The sequence below is a fragment of the Salvelinus alpinus genome, chromosome 17 (genome assembly GCF_045679555.1).
Source record: "Salvelinus alpinus chromosome 17, SLU_Salpinus.1, whole genome shotgun sequence".
Lineage (NCBI taxonomy): Eukaryota > Metazoa > Chordata > Actinopteri > Salmoniformes > Salmonidae > Salvelinus > Salvelinus alpinus.
The window spans coordinates 34,948,635-34,965,264 of record NC_092102.1 but is presented as its reverse complement, the minus strand read 5'-3'; the positions used below and the strand labels follow the sequence as shown (position 1 = coordinate 34,965,264).

General features: G+C 44.7%; 1 protein-coding gene across 1 annotated transcript in view; it reads left to right on the top strand.

Annotated features, from left to right (window-relative positions):
- Nucleotides 1-16,630, top strand: part of LOC139542833 (plexin-D1-like) — a 138,357-nt gene that overhangs the window by 33,869 nt on the left and 87,858 nt on the right. The window contains exons 12-13 of the mRNA XM_071348710.1: nt 408-565; nt 11,809-11,954. Coding sequence (XP_071204811.1) covers nt 408-565; nt 11,809-11,954 — 304 coding nt within the window. The remainder of the gene's footprint in view (nt 1-407; nt 566-11,808; nt 11,955-16,630) is intronic.

The following is a 16,630-nucleotide window of genomic DNA, read 5'->3' as shown; positions in this document are numbered from 1 at the left end:
CTTCCCTCTCTGTTTCTCTGGGTTTGTGTTATATCTTCCCTCTATCTTTCTCTGGGTTTGTGTTATGTCCTCCCTCTTTGTTTCTCTGGGTTTGTGTTATGTCCTCCCTCTCTGTTTCTCTGGGTTTGTGTTATGTCCTCCCTCTCTGTTTCTCTGGGTTTGTGTTATGTCCTCCCTCTCTGTTTCTCTGGGTTTCTGTTTTGTCTTCCCTCTCTGTTTCTCTGGGTTTATTTATATTATGTTGAAAATATGTTTAATCCAAAGGAACTGACATAGGTTCAGTATGATATACGCAGCCCATGCGGTGATGTAATGGAGCCCTTTCAAATAGCCTATGTGTCCTAGCAGAATGTATTGTGTTAATAAAGCCCCCCCCTTTGTCCCCTCCCTCTCCATCTGTCTCTCAGTGGAGGTGTACAACTGTGGGGTCGGCAGTGGGGATTGTTCCCAGTGTTGGGGACGTGAGGACCAGGGTCATCTGTGTGGCTGGTGTGACAATATCTGTAGAACCAGGGATGACTGCCAGTATATGAGTAGTCAGTGTCCTGACCCCGAGATCACCAAGGTAGGAATACACACACACACAATGGCCCATCCGCGAGATCCATAAGATTGGACACGTCTAACTGTACTGTACATACTCATTCATGCAATTCTCCATCCCGTCATTGTTGACCTAGGGCCTAATTTAGAACAGGAAGTGGTGGCGTGTCACATGACCTGTCACATGGCGCTGTACCCTGCCTTTCCTCTGTCTTGTGATTGGGGCTTATTTTGGAAGGGGAGGTGTTATTACAGAGCTTCATTAAACCAAGTCAGTCTGAAACATCACTCTTTACTGTACAACTCCCTGACTGAATGACACCACAGCACAGTCACAGCACTTAGGCACTGGCCCTTATGGAGGAACAACACAACAGATCTGGAGGGATGACAGAGGGCATGGGAACACAGCCACTGTCTGCCCTGTCTGTCTGTCTGGGCAAGTGCGTGCGTGTGCGTGCGCGTGCGTGCGTGCGTGCGTGTGTGTGTGTGCGTGTGTGAGTGTGTGTGTGTGTGTGTGTGTGTGTGTGTGTGTGTGTGTGTGTGTGTGTGTGTGTGTGTGTGTGTGTGTGTGTGTGTGTGTGTGTGTGTGTGTGTGTGTGTGTGTGTGTGTGTGTGTGTGTGTGTGTGTGTGTGTGTGTGGAATTCTGTGCATACCATGTTGGTATTGAGCTCGGTACGCAGTCACCCACAGAAATAGAATAGAGCAATATACATTACCGATGTGATCACACTACAACCACATGGGTCAGGGGAATGAATGTGTTTATTTGGATGCAGATCTCACTGTGGTCAGCTCCTAGTGGTCATTAACCCCAGTCAGCTGAACACATGGGTTCAACTCTTCAGTTGGATTCATCTGAATGACTGTGCTCCTTTCTATCAAGGCTTCTGAATATCTCTGGTTATGTCCCTATGTTTGAACTGCCAGGCATTAAAGAGTGTTTAGAGTTGCAATCAGACCCGCTGTTGAATGCTGCCTTTATCTGTGCTGCAGACAGGAAGTACGGCTCACATGAGGCTCAGTTGGCCTAAACACTTCCTGTAGATAAAACCTGCCTGGCCTGGCCAAGCAGGGGAACAAATGAGTCTGACACACACACATGCGCACACACACACACATACAGTGGGGAGAACAAGTATTTGATACACTGCCGATTTTGCAGGTTTTCCTACTTACAAAGCATGTAGAGGTCTGTAATTTTTATCATAGGTACACTTCAACTATGAGAGACGGAATCTAAAACAAAAATCCAGAAAATCACATTGTATGATTTTTAAGTAATTAATTTGCATTTTATTGCATGACATAAGTATTTGATACATCAGAAAAGCAGAACTTAATATTTGGTACAGTAACCTTTGTTTGCAATTACAGAGATCATACGTTTCCTGTAGTTCTTGACTAGGTTTGCACACACTGCAGCAGGGATTTTGGCCCACTCCTCCCTACAGATCTTCTCCAGATCCTTCAGGTTTCGGGGCTGTCGCTGGGCAATACGGACGTTCAGCTCCCTCCAAAGATTTTCTATTGGGTTCAGGTCTGGAGACTGGCTAGGCCACTCCAGGACCTTGAGATGCTTCTTACGGAGCCACTCCTTAGTTGCCATGGCTGTGTGCTTCGTGTCGTTGTCATGCTGGAAGACCCAGCCACGACCCATCTTCAATGCTCTTACTGAGGGAAGGAGGTTGTTGGCCAAGATCTCGCGATACATGGCCCCATCCATCCTCCCCTCAATACGGTGCAGTCGTCCTGTCCCCTTTGCAGAAAAGCATCCCCAAAGAATGATGTTTCCACCTTCATGCTTCACGGTTGGGATGGTGTTCTTGGGGTTGTACTCATACTTCTTCTTCCTCCAAACACGGTGAGTGGAGTTAGACCAAAAAGCTCTATTTTTGTCTCATCAGACCACATGACCTTCTCCCATTCCTCCTCTGGATCATCCAGATGGTCATTGGCAAACTTCAGACAGGCCTGGACATGCACTGGCTTAAGCAGGGGGACCTTGCGTGCGCTGCAGGATTTTAATCCATGACGGCGTAGTGTGTTACTAATGGTTTTCTTTGAGACTGTGGTCCCAGCTCTCTTCAGGTCATTGACCAGGTCCTGCCGTGTAGTTCTGGGCTGATCCCTCACCTTCCTCATGATCATTGATGCCCCACGAGGTGAAATCTTGCATGGAGCCCCAGACCGAGGGTGATTGACCGTCATCTTGAACTTCTTCCATTTTCTAATAATTGCGCCAACAGTTGTTTCCTTCTCACCAAGCTGCTTGCCTATTGTCCTGTAGCCCATCCCAGCCTTGTGCAGGTCTACAATTTTATCCCTGATGTCCTTACACAGCTCTCTGGTCTTGGCCATTGTGGAGAGGTTGGAATCTGTTTGATTGAGTGTGTGGACAGGTGTCTTTTATACAGGTAACGAGTTCAAACAGGTGCAGTTAATACAGGTAATGAGTGGAGAACAGGAGGGCTTCTTAAAGAAAAACGAACAGGTCTGTGAGAGCCGGAATTCTTACTGGTTGGTAGGTGATCAAATACTTATGTCATGCAATAAAATGCAAATTAATTATTTAAAAATCATACAATGTGATTTTCTGGATTTTTGTTTTAGATTCCGTCTCTCACAGTTGAAGTGTACCTATGATAAAAATTACAGACCTCTACATGCTTTGTAAGTAGGAAAACCTGCAAAATCGGCAGTGTATCAAATACTTGTTCTCCCCACTGTACATACACACTAACACTCAACTAATCTATAGCATCTTACACACATGGGTACACCTTCATTCAAAGGCCAGCAAGGGTTTAGAGCCACAACATACAGACCAGTTGACGTTTTTTAGGGGGTAGATCCGCTTTAATATTGCAGATAGATTGCGGCTTCCAACAATGTAATTGCCTGCATCATTTCCAATCCCCCATATATTTTTGTGATATACAGTACCAGTCAAAAGTTTGGACACACCTACTCATTCAAGGGTTTTTCTTTATTTTTGTTTTCTACATTGTAGAATAATAGTGAAGACATCAAAAAAAAAATATGGAATCATGTAGTAACCAAAAAAGTGTTAAACAAATCAGGTGTAACAACACATGCACAGGATCAATACATCCGAACATCACACCTGCGGGACAGGTACAGGATGGCAACAACAACTGCCCGAGTTACACCAAAACATTTGCTTTGTATGTTTTATGTTTTGTTTGGTCAGGGTGTGATCTGAGTGGGCATTCTATGTTGTATGTCTAGTTTGTCTGTTTCTGTGTTTGGCCTGATATGGTTCTCAATCAGAGGCAGGTGTTAGTCGTTGTCTCTGATTGGGAACCATATTTAGGTAGCCTGTTTTGTCATTGTGGGTTGTGTGTGATTGTCTATGTGTAGTGTTTAGTGTCAGCACTATTTGTTATTTAGCTTCACGGTCGTCGTTTATTGTTTTTGTATTAGTTTCGCAAAGTGTTCTCTTTCTATTAAAAACAAGATGAACACATACCACGCTGCATATTGGTCCTCCGATCCTTCAAACTTTTCCTCCTCAGACGAGGAAGAGGAAGACAGCCGTGACACATTATTTGGACCGTATAGATTAATGAGCCATATCTGTTTATGGTCCAATAACATATTTAAAATCATCTACCTTGCAGATCTGTTTGGACAATTTGCACATTCAGATCAAAATTACTGTTAATTAATATCATCACCCCTTTTGAGTTTCTTTACCCATGGGAGAGGTATATTTCACCCCCCCCCCCCCCAGTACTTTTCCCACACAACTTCATCTAAAATTTTGAATGAGTTTCCTGTAAACAATAGATATTATATTCCTTCTCTTTTAGCCAGGTAAATACTGATCGTCTTTTCTTATTATCTGCTAAGCCATTACAATTAGAACTGGCTATACTTATTTCACCATTTACCATAATGAGATTCAAGTCTCAATTCTATTTATCATAATATATGTTTGTGAACTTACCATTAAAAAGTACCATAGTGTTTGAGTGTCCATATACAGTGGGGAGAACAAGTATTTGATACACTGCCGATTTTGCAGGTTTTCCTACTTACAAAGCATGTAGAGGTCTGTCATTTTTATCATAGGTACACTTCAACTGTGAGAGACGGAATCTAAAACAAAAATCCAGAAAATCACATTGTATGATTTTTAAGTAATTAATTTGCATTTTATTGCATGACATAAGTATTTGATCACCTACCAACCAGTAAGAATTCCGGCTCTCACAGACCTGTTAGTTTTTCTTTAAGAAGCCCTCCTGTTCTCCACTCATTACCTGTATTAACTGCACCTGTTTGAACTCGTTACCTGTATAAAAGACACCTGTCCACACACTCAATCAAACAGACTCCAACCTCTCCACAATGGCCAAGACCAGAGAGCTGTGTAAGGACATCAGGGATAAATTGTAGACCTGTACAAGGCTGGGATGGGCTACAGGACAATAGCCAAGCAGCTTGGTGAGAAGGCAACAACTGTTGGCACAATTATTAGAAAATGGAAGAAGTTCAAGATGACGGTCAATCACCCTCGGTCTGGGGCTCCATGCAAGATCTCACCTCGTGGGGCATCAATGATCATGAGGAATGTGAGGGATCAGCCCAGAACTACACGGCAGGACCTGGTCAATGACCTGAAGAGAGCTGGGACCACAGTCTCAAAGAAAACCATTAGTAACACACTACGCCGTCATGGATTAAAATCCTGCAGCGCACGCAAGGTCCCCCTGCTCAAGCCAACGCATGTCCAGGCCCGTCTGAAGTTTGCCAATGACCATCTGGATGATCCAGAGGAGGAATGGGAGAAGGTCATGTGGTCTGATGAGACAAAAATAGAGCTTTTTGCTCTAAACTCCACTCGCCGTGTTTGGAGGAATAGAAGGATGAGTACAACCCCAAGAACACCATCCCAACTGTGAAGCATGGAGGTGGAAACATCATTCTTTGGGGATGCTTTTCTGCAAAGGGGACAGGACGACTGCACCGTATTGAGGGGAGGATGGATGGGGCCATGTATCGCGAGATCTTGACCAACAACCTCCTTCCCTCAGTAAGAGCATTGAAGATGGGTCGTGGCTGGGTCTTCCAGCATGACAACGACCCGAAACACACAGCCAGGGCAACTAAGGAGTGGCTCCGTAAGAAGCATCTCAAGGTCCTGGAGTGGCCTACCCAGTCTCCAGACCTGAACCCAATAGAAAATCTTTGGAGGGAGCCGAAAGTCCGTATTGCCCAGCGACAGCCCCGAAACCTGAAGGATCTGGAGAAGGTCTGTATGGAGGAGTGGGCCAAAATCCCTGCTGCAGTGTGTGCAAACCTGGTCAAGAACTACAGGAAACGTATGATCTCTGTAATTGCAAACTAAGGTTTCTGTACCAAATATTCAGTTCTGCTTTTCTGATGTATCAAATACTTATGTCATGCAATAAAATGCAAATTAATTACTTAAAAATCATACAATGTGATTTTCTGGATTTTTGTTTTAGATTCCTTCTCTCACAGTTGAAGTGTACCTATGATAAAAATTACAGACCTCTACATGCTTTGTAAGTAGGAAAACCTGCAAAATTGTCAGTGTATCAAATACTTGTTCTCCCCACTGTAGGTGTACCATGATATTTGCATTGCTACTAAGTAAACCTCCAATTGTTCTCCACTATTCCACCCGCTAATCCCCCCCATCCCAAATTGGGTTGTCATCCCATTGACTGGCAGAACACCCCGTCCCCCCTGGATCCCAGGGCCAGTAGAAGTTACCATTGTTCACTCTGTCAGCCCACTCAGTGTCCCTGCGTGACTCTCTGTATCAGCCATTGTGTCAGTGTCATGACTCATGGTTTGTTGTGTGAGAGTGTCCGTCATTGCCCAGATTTTTTAGACTAGTTTAATAGTGCTTAAAACCTTATCTTTATCAAATTATCCATTAAAGATACCAACTCAAAACCCTCCGTACGTCTACGAATGGGTGGTTTAAATTGTATCTAATTTTATTCTTAGAATTACTTTATCAAATCTCTAGTAATCGATTATACACACATACATCTTTATCAAATTTTCAAATATTGTGTGTATCCCGCTTAGATGACTGAAGTTAAAAGTGTTGAAATCCTCTATTCGTGGGCAGCCCAATGTAACACACTGAAACAGCTCCCTCAGGGGAGGCGGTTGTAAGGCAGTAAACTGGGGCTGTGGTTGTGGGAGACTGGGAGTGTGATGCAATGCTTTGGCAGCCATGTTTTCCCAGACAGTCTCACCAGGAGTTAGTTAGAGTTACAGTCAGAGTTCTCAGTCTTATGGGGGAGTATCTGTTCTACCACAGTATCACCCATGGTTTACTGTTACTCTGTCTACCACAGTGACTATGTCTAAAGATTCTATGGGCTGCTGCTGTAATGTTTTCCTTTCTTGCCCCACATTTTTATTTAGTCAGCTTACAGTTGGGAAATCAGTCATTCTAGCATATTCTTTGAGCATAAACAGTAATATGAAGTATATGTTATGTGGATAGACAAGCCAGTAAAATACAGTAATGTGTTCTATGTTTGTAATACTGCAGGTAATAAAGGCAGTTGTCTGTGAGGAGTAGTTAAGATGGACTGCAACACAGTATACAGTATGGTCTCATACAGTGGGTTTGAACCAATAATGTTGATGTTTACGGTATGATCTGAACACCTGACCATGATAGAAATCTGGAGGCTGGATCCTTGAAGGATCTTTATCCAAATGATCAGTGTATCTTCATAAGAGCCCAACCAATTCATAAATTCCTGTCAAGATTATCTGGAGCATTGTAGAGGTCTTTAGAGATCCTTTATTGTTGAAGGCGTTTTGAGATCAGGAAATCTCCTGATGTTATTGTACTGTACTTTGCTCCCCTCAGATTGACTCATTCACAGAGGAGTGAGGGGTGCAAATGAGCAGCATGGCAGCTAACGCTATCGCTAACACCAGACATGATAACACCAGACACGTTAACACCAGAGAGAGAGAGAGATGTCCCAGATACATGGTGATAATTACTGTACCTACCAAGGAGAGCTTGGAGGTGTGTGCATGTGTGTGTATGTGTGTGTCACAATTTAACCTAAAGGCTTAAAAATGTGACTCATTTTGGGATAAGCTAGTTGAAGGTCAAACGCTTTGTGTAACCAAACACTTACACCAATCACCCTGTTGGTCTTATACAAATCAAATCAAGTCAAATTGTATTGGTCACATACACATGGTTAGCAGAGTGTAGCGAAATGCTTGTGCTTCTAGTTTCGACCATGCAGTATTATCTAACAAGAAATCTAACAATTTCACAACTACCTTATACACACAAGTGTAAAGGAATGAATAAGAATATGTACATATAAATATATGGATGAGCGATGGCCGAACGGCATAGGCAAGATGCAGTAGATGGTATAGAGTACAGTATATACATATGAGATAAGTAATGTATGGTATGTAAACATTATATAAAGTGGCATTGTTTAAAGTGACTAGTGATACATTTATTATATACATTTTTTTATTATTAAAGTGGCTAGAGGTTTGAGTCAGTATGTTGGCAGCAGCCACTCAATGTTAGTATTAGCTGTTTAACAGTCTGATGGCCTTGAGATAGAAGCTGTTTTTCAGTCTCTCGGTCCCAGCTTTGATGCACCTGTACTGACCTCGCCTTCTGGATGATAGCAGGGTGAACAGGCAGTGGCTCGGGTGGTTGTTGTCCTTGATGATCTTTTTGGCCTTCCTGTGACATTGGGTGGTGTAGGTGTCCTGGAGAGCAGGTAGTTTGACCCCGGTGATGCGTTGGGCAGACCTCACTACCCTCTGGAGAGCCTTGCGGTTGTGGGCGGAGCAGTTGCCCTACCAGGCGGTGATACAGCCCGACAGGATGCTCTCGATTGTGCATCTGTAAAAGTTTGTTAGTGTTTTTGGTGACAAGACAAATTTCTTCAGCCTCCTGAAGTTGAAGAGGCGCTGTTGCGCCTTCTTCACCACGTTGTCTGTGTGGGTGGACCATTTCAGTTTGTCCGTGATGTGTACGCAGAGGAACTTGAAGCTTTCCACTTTCTCCACTACTGCCCCGTCAATGTGGATAGGGGGCTGCTCCCTCTGCTGTTTCCTGAAGTCCACGATCATCTCCTTTGTTTTGTTGACGTTGAGTGTGAGGTTATTTTCCTGACACCACACTCTGAGGTCCCTCACCTCCTCCCTGTAGGCCGTCTCGTTGTTGTTGGTAATCAAGCCGTCTGCAAACTTGATGACTGAGTTGGAGGCGTGCATGGCCACGCAGTCATGGGTGAACAGGGAGTACAGGAGAGGGCTGAGAACGTACCCTTGTGGGGCCCCAGTGTTGAGGATCAGCGGTGTGGAGATGTTGTTTCCTACCCTCACCACCTGGGGACGGCCTGTCAGAAAGTCCAGGACCCAGTTGCACAGGGTGGGGTCGAGTCCCAAGATCTCATGCTTAATGACGAGTTTGGAAGGTACTATGGTGTTGAATGCTGAGCTGTAGTCGATGAACAGCATTCTTACATAGGTATGCCTCTTGTCCAGATGGGTTAGGGCAGTGTGCAGTGTGATTGCGATTGCGTCGTCTGTGGACCTATTGGGGCGGTAAGAAAATTGGAGTGGGTCTAGGGTGTCAGGTAGGGTGGAGGTGATATGATCCTTGACTTGTCTCTCAAAGCACTTCATGATTACGGAAGTTAGTGCACGGGGCGATAGTCGTTTAGCTCAGTTACCTTATCTTTCTTGGGAACAGGAACAATGGTGGCCCTCTTGAAGCATGTGGGAACAGCAGACTGGGATAGGGATTGATTGAATATGTCCGTAAACACACCAGCCAGCTGGTCTGCGCATGCTCTGAGGACGTGGCTAGGGATGCCATCTGGGCCGGCAGCCTTGCACTTTTAAATGTTTTACTCACGTTGGCTGCGGATCTGGGTTCTTGGTGAATTTATAACTGTTTGCTTTTACATGGTAATATAAGTGTAACTTACACACTATGTCCTCATTTCTCACTTTAGCTTGGAAGCACAATGTTTGTGTATCTCAGCTGTCAATCACATTAATACTTATGAATACTTTTCTTAATGTGGACCCACCCCCTCCCCTCTCACCCAGATCAAGTGGAAGCACTGTTTTTATGTGTGATAGATCTGCAGCTAGCTCGAGCCAGGCTAATAACTCACGGAGGGGTAACAGCGACCTCGGGACAGCCAGGGAAATGGTCACTCTGCGAGACATGATGCCAAGATTACAGGAACCCCTGGAGCCTCTAGAGGTTGCCCTTAGACACTATGACCAGTTTTTCCACCCCCAAGTCTAATCTTGAACATGAGTGGGGGGGAAACAAAGCTGACCTCAGATCAGCCCATAGGAGCAACCTCCCGGTGTCTCCATGGTAGGATTTTCTAAACTAGCTAGCTACGCTACACTGGGAGTTGATGGTAGATTGCTTTTGCCTGGGAGTCAGAGATAGCTATCTCGGTGGTTGTGTTTCTGTGGTGATTGGATAAATACTCTCTCTCCATGGCTCCTTAGAGGAACGCTGGGAGAAGCAAGGTCAAGGTTGAATTGATGTGTGAGAGCATGCTTCTGATCATAATATGACAAAGGAATTTCAAATACTGTAGGGACAATAGGCTACTGGAGGAATGGGAGTATAGGCTGGCTCCCTCGCTGTAGATTTGCTCTATCTCTCACCCTCACTACCCTCTCTTCCCCGTCTTCATGTTCTCCCCTGTTAATCTCTCTCTTCCCCATCTTCATATTCTCCCCTGTTAATCTCTCTCTTCCCCGTCTTCATGTTCTCCCCTGTTAATCTCTCTCTTCCCCGTCTTCATATTCTCCCCTGTTAATCTCTCTCTTCCCCGTCTTCATATTCTCCCCTGTTAATCTCTCTCTTCCCCATCTTCATATTCTCCCCTGTTAATCTCTCTCTTCCCCGTCTTCATATTCTCCCCTGTTAATCTCTCTCTTCCCCGTCTTCATGTTCTCCCCTGTTAATCTCTCTCTTCCCCGTCTTCCTATTCTCCCCTGTTGATCTCTCTCTTCCCGTCTTCATATTCTCCCCTGTTAATCTCTCTCTTCCCCGTCTTCATATTCTCCCCTGTTAATCTCTCTCTTCCCCGTCTTCATATTCTCCCCTGTTGATCTCTCTCTTCCCCATCTTCAACTTCTCCCCTGTTGATCTCTCTCTTCCCCATCTTCAACTTCTCCCCTGTTGATCTCTCTCTTCCCCATCTTCATATTCTCCCCTGTTGATCTCTCTCTTCCCCATCTTCATATTCTCCCCTGTTGATCTCTCTCTTCCACATCTTCATATTCTCCCCTGTTGATCTCTCTCTTCCACATCTTCATATTCTCCCCTGTTGATCTCTCTCTTCCACATCTTTATATTCTCCCCTGTTGATCTCTCTCTTCCCCGTCTTCATATTCTCCCCTGTTGATCTCTCTCTTCCACATCTTTATATTCTCCCCTGTTGATCTCTCTCTTCCCCGTCTTCATATTCTTCCCTGTTGATCTCTCTCTTCCACATCTTCATATTCTCCCCTGTTGATCTCTTTCTTCCCCGTCTTCATATTCTCCCCTGTTGATCTCTCTCTTCCACATCTTTATATTCTCCCCTGTTGATCTCTCTCTTCCACATCTTTATATTCTCCCCTGTTGATCTCTCTCTTCCACATCTTTATATTCTCCCCTGTTGATCTCTCTCTTCACCCTATTCACTCTAACAGCTCAATATCTGTAACACTCCCACTCCCTTCCATCTACCTCTCCGTCTTTCCTGCTTATTGCTCTCTCACTTTACATTTTAGTAATTTAGCAGATACTCTTATACAGAACAATTTACAGGAGCAGTTATGGTTAAATGCCTTGTTCAAGGGGACATCGACAGATGTATTACAGAGTCTGCTCAGGGATTCGAACCTTTCGATTACTCGCCCAACGCTCTTAACCACTAGGCTACCTTCGCCTTGACGATGTACCACTCCTCTCTGACTCTCTATATACTGTAGCTCTCTCGCTCTCAGTCTCACTTGAGTCCTGGAAGAACTACTCAGGTTTCAGAGTACACATACAGATACAGGCCTGTAGCTCAGAGAGGTACTGACTGAAGAGCCCTCTATATAAAACCTGACCCCAAACTGAGTGGAGGGAATGTGTCTCTCTCAATTATATCTGAATCTTGAGCTCAAGAGGAATATATGCAGGCACTTATCCCTCTTTCCTTCTCTCTCTTTCCCCACAGATCTCCCCCCTGAGTGGACCGTTGGAGGGGGGCACCCTGCTCACGGTGCAAGGCAGGAACATGGGCCGCAGGGCTGATGTGGTGAAGGTCTCCATCGGGATGGTTCCATGTAAAATCCTGCCTTACCAATACACTGTCTCTGTACAGTAAGTACATTTCTTATGATTGATTGATTCATTCATTAATTGGTTGATACATGCATTCATTTATTCAGTCATTCAGTGACTTTGTGCACAGGTGTCAGAAGTTCACAAACAAAAACTGTTGTTAATTGTTTTGAATCATATTATAAACTGGGTGGTTCAAGCACTGAATGCTGATTAGCTGACAGCCGTGGTATATCATACCGTATACCATGGGTATGACAAAACATTTATTTTTACTGCTCTAATTACATTGGTAACCAGTTTATAATAGCAACAAGGCACGAGGGGGTGTGGTATATGGCCAATACCACGGCTAAGGGCTGTGTCTAGGAGCTCTGCAATGCGTTGTGCCTAAGAACAGCCCAAGGCCGTGGTATATTGGCCATATACCACACCCCCTCGTGCCTTATTGCTTAAATATAGAACGCCTTTATAGAACACTACTATTCGCTTTAAACCGTTCCATTCACATAAAGGAGATAATTCAAGACCACAACATTATCACCAAGGAAACAGCAGAACCCTGGGTTAAACCCTGCACATAGTATTCCATGGAAACACCGTAACTCTAGAACCACATAAAAACTTCCATACCAATTTCCATAATGTTCCATGGATGGAAATGTTTATCTGGTCCCTCTCCACTGGAGCCAATCAGGCTGTATTAGAATACAGACCAGTGTTGGGGTAACCCGCAGGTCTTACCTGGCTGTCACTACTCAAGCTCTTGTTTGAGGCCCACATCAAAAGTGTGACCAATTTTTCCATCTACAGAACATTGCCAGGTTAAGACTTATGCTGTCACAGCCTGCAGCTGAGTGACTCATCCACACCTTTATCTCATCCCGTCTGGACTATTGTAATGCCCTTTTTGTTGGCACATCTGCTAGGCGTCTAAACATGCTACAATATGTCCAGAACTGTGCTGCATGTGTCCTCACCCACAACTCCCCCGTGAGCACATCACGCCAGCGCTGTTCAGCCTCCACTGGCTCCCCATGAGCTCACGCATTGACTTTAAAATCCTGGATCACACCTACCAAGCTATTCACAACTCTGGACCCAAGTACCTGTCTGACCTCATGCTACCCTCCTGCCCCACACGCACGCTTCACTCCTCCAGGTCCATCTCCTTTTAAGCAGCCCCACAGCAGACTAAAAACTATGGGTGGCAGGGCTTTCAGTTGTGTGTCTCCTCGTCTGTGGAACGCACTTCCAGTCACTGTCAGGGCTGCAGAGTCTCTGGGCTCGTTTAAGGAACAGCTAAAGACAGAGCTGTTCAGAAAATAACCTCTGTTAATTCAGTTATACTGTCACCCGGATCTGACGACACTGTATACAGCTTTGATTGTTGTCTGTGTTCTGTGTTATGAATTATTATTATTATTATTACTACACACGTCTCACACACTCTCCCAAACACACACACACTCCAGATCGCTCCAAACCCAGCTAATCAGATTTCACACCCAGTATGACCTCACCCTACTTGCTCGTCCTTCATTGATTCGCTGAGCTGGTTGTTATGACTGCTAAATGTTTCCTCCTTGGAGGGAGCGGTGCTGACAAATCAAAACATGTCAGTGTGTCTGACAGCAGATTCACACACTGAATAGACACACACCGACATTGGTGACCTCGCTGCGGCCATGGCTGTTGAGACAGGTGTCCGTTCGTGTGCTGAGAGGTCAAGGGGTCAGAGCTGTGAGCCAGAGGGACTTGTGCTGCTCTGGAGAGAGAGAGTTAAAGTCAGAACGTGTTCATTAATAATATGGGTTAGGTAGGGGCACCTCATTAAGTGTAGTACATTTACATGACCCACTCTGGACACGTCTCTTGGTTTAAGAGTAGAAGTTCCAGCAGTTCAAGCTGCCTACTTCCTACCCAATCCTTCATCACTCTTTCATGTCTCTTTTGCGTCCTGGTTGGCTCCTCTCTCTCTCTCGCTCGCTCGCTCGCACGCACGCACACACGCACACACACACCGCCTTCCTCAGGCTCAGTTGCTGATTATCCTGGTCCTCCTCTCTGGGTAAATATCCAGAGACATTGCCCATGGAGTCAAAACATCCCCCACTGAAAGCTAAAATATTTCCTTTCTTGGCGGTGAAGGAATGTAGTACGAGGGTCAGTCAGTGCTGTGCCTTACAGCCTGGCTGCCTTACTGGCTGGCTGTCTTACTGCCTTACTGCCTGGCTTGGTGGCTGGTTTTACAGAGACAGGGTGGGCTCTGCACGTGATTAGACTGCATCAACAACACCAGTCACCTTTGACACAGCTACAGTATCTACTGTAATAATACAGACTTGGATGGACTTCATTAGCTAGATTTCATATTTATCTACTTGATCCATCTGTATGAGCTCAGGGATCCTCATCAGAACCAGTCCTTCAGCCCAACCCAGCCATACCCAGCCATACACAGCCATACCGTGCCATACCCAGCCTTGTGCCTGGCCCCATTTCTGGTTCTGCCCCTTCTCTGTGGTACCTGCCTCACATTTATAAAAGGTTTAGACCCTCATCAGAGGATTTAGCCTCCTGTTAGTCAGCGACTAGACCCCTGTTTGGGTTGCCAGGTAACCAGGAGCACTATAGGACCTGCCACCTGACTAAATAAACTGCCCACACGTGCCCAACTAGAGGATAGTAGAGATATGGGCTTTGAGCCATGTGGGATTGAGGTATGGGGTGTCATGATTCCCCCTTTGTTTATTTCTGTGGGGAGTCATTAGATCATAGCCTGGTCCCAGATCTGTACTGTCTGCTTTAGCCAACTCCTCTGACTGGCAGGGCCAAAGCACATAGAGACACAGCACATACAGGCCTTCCTAAATGTTCTCTGTTGCGCCATCACTGTGTGATTAATCCTACTGCTTCCCTCTGGTCCCAATACTGTATGATGACATGAGGCTTAATTACAGCTATGAGGTGATAAAACAAACATCCAGTCAGCTCGTTGATCCCCTCTGTGGTTAACTGCATCTGGAACAGCAGGCTTTGAAGTCACTGTACAGTGTAGACATTATTACTCCACTGGGTTTAGTCAACACTGTACAGTACTGAGCATAGACATTATTACTCCACTGGGTTTAGTCAACACTGTACAGTACTGAGCATAGACATTATTACTCCACTGGGTTTAGCCAACACTGTACAGTACTGAGCATAGACATTATTACTCCACTGGGTTTAGTCAACACTGTACAGTACTGAGCATAGACATTATTACTCCACTGGGTTTAGTCAACACTGTACAGTACTGAGCATAGACATTATTACTCCACTGGGTTTAGCCAACACTGTACAGTACTGAGCATAGACATTATTACTCCACTGGGTTTAGTCAACACTGTACAGTACTGAGCATAGACATTATTACTCCACTGGGTTTAGCCAACACTGTACAGTACTGAGCATAGACATTATTACTCCACTGGGTTTAGCCAACACTGTACAGTACTGAGCATAGACATTATTACTCCACTGGGTTTAGCCAACACTGTACAGTACTGAGCATAGACATTATTACTCCACTGGGTTTAGTCAACACTGTACAGTACTGAGCATAGACATTATTACTCCACTGGGTTTAGTCAACACTGTACAGTACTGAGCATAGACATTATTACTCCACTGGGTTTAGTCAACACTGTACAGTACTGAGCATAGACATTATTACTCCACTGGGTTTAGCCAACACTGTACAGTACTGAGCATAGACATTATTACTCCACTGGGTTTAGTCAACACTGTACAGTACTGAGCATAGACATTATTACTCCACTGGGTTTAGCCAACACTGTACAGTACTGAGCATAGACATTATTACTCCACTGGGTTTAGCCAACACTGTACAGTACTGAGCATAGACATTATTACTCCACTGGGTTTAGTCAACACTGTACAGTACTGAGCATAGACATTATTACTCCACTGGGTTTAGTCAACACTGTACAGTACTGAGCATAGACATTATTACTCCACTGGGTTTAGTCAACACTGTACAGTACTGAGCATAGACATTATTACTCCACTGGGTTTAGCCAACACTGTACAGTACTGAGCATAGACATTATTACTCCACTGGGTTTAGTCAACACTGTACAGTACTGAGCATAGACATTATTACTCCACTGGGTTTAGCCAACACTGTACAGTACTGAGCATAGACATTATTACTCCACTGGGTTTAGCCAACACTGTACAGTACTGAGCATAGACATTATTACTCCACTGGGTTTAGTCAACACTGTACAGTACTGAGCATAGACAGTATTACTCCACTGGGTTTAGTCAACACTGTACAGTACTGAGCATAGACATTATTACTCCACTGGGTTTAGTCAACACTGTACAGTACTGAGCATAGACATTATTACTCCACTGGGCTTAGCCAACACTGTACAGTACTGAGCATAGACATTATTACTCCACTGGGTTTAGCCAACACTGTACAGTACTGAGCATAGACAGTATTACTCCACTGGGTTTAGTCAACACTGTACAGTACTGAGCATAGACATTATTACTCCACTGGGTTTAGTCAACACTGTACAGTACTGAGCATAGACAGTATTACTCTACTGGGTTTAGCCAACACTGTACAGTACTGAGCATAGACATTATTACTCCACTGGGTTTAGTCAACACTGTACAGTACTGAGCATAGACAT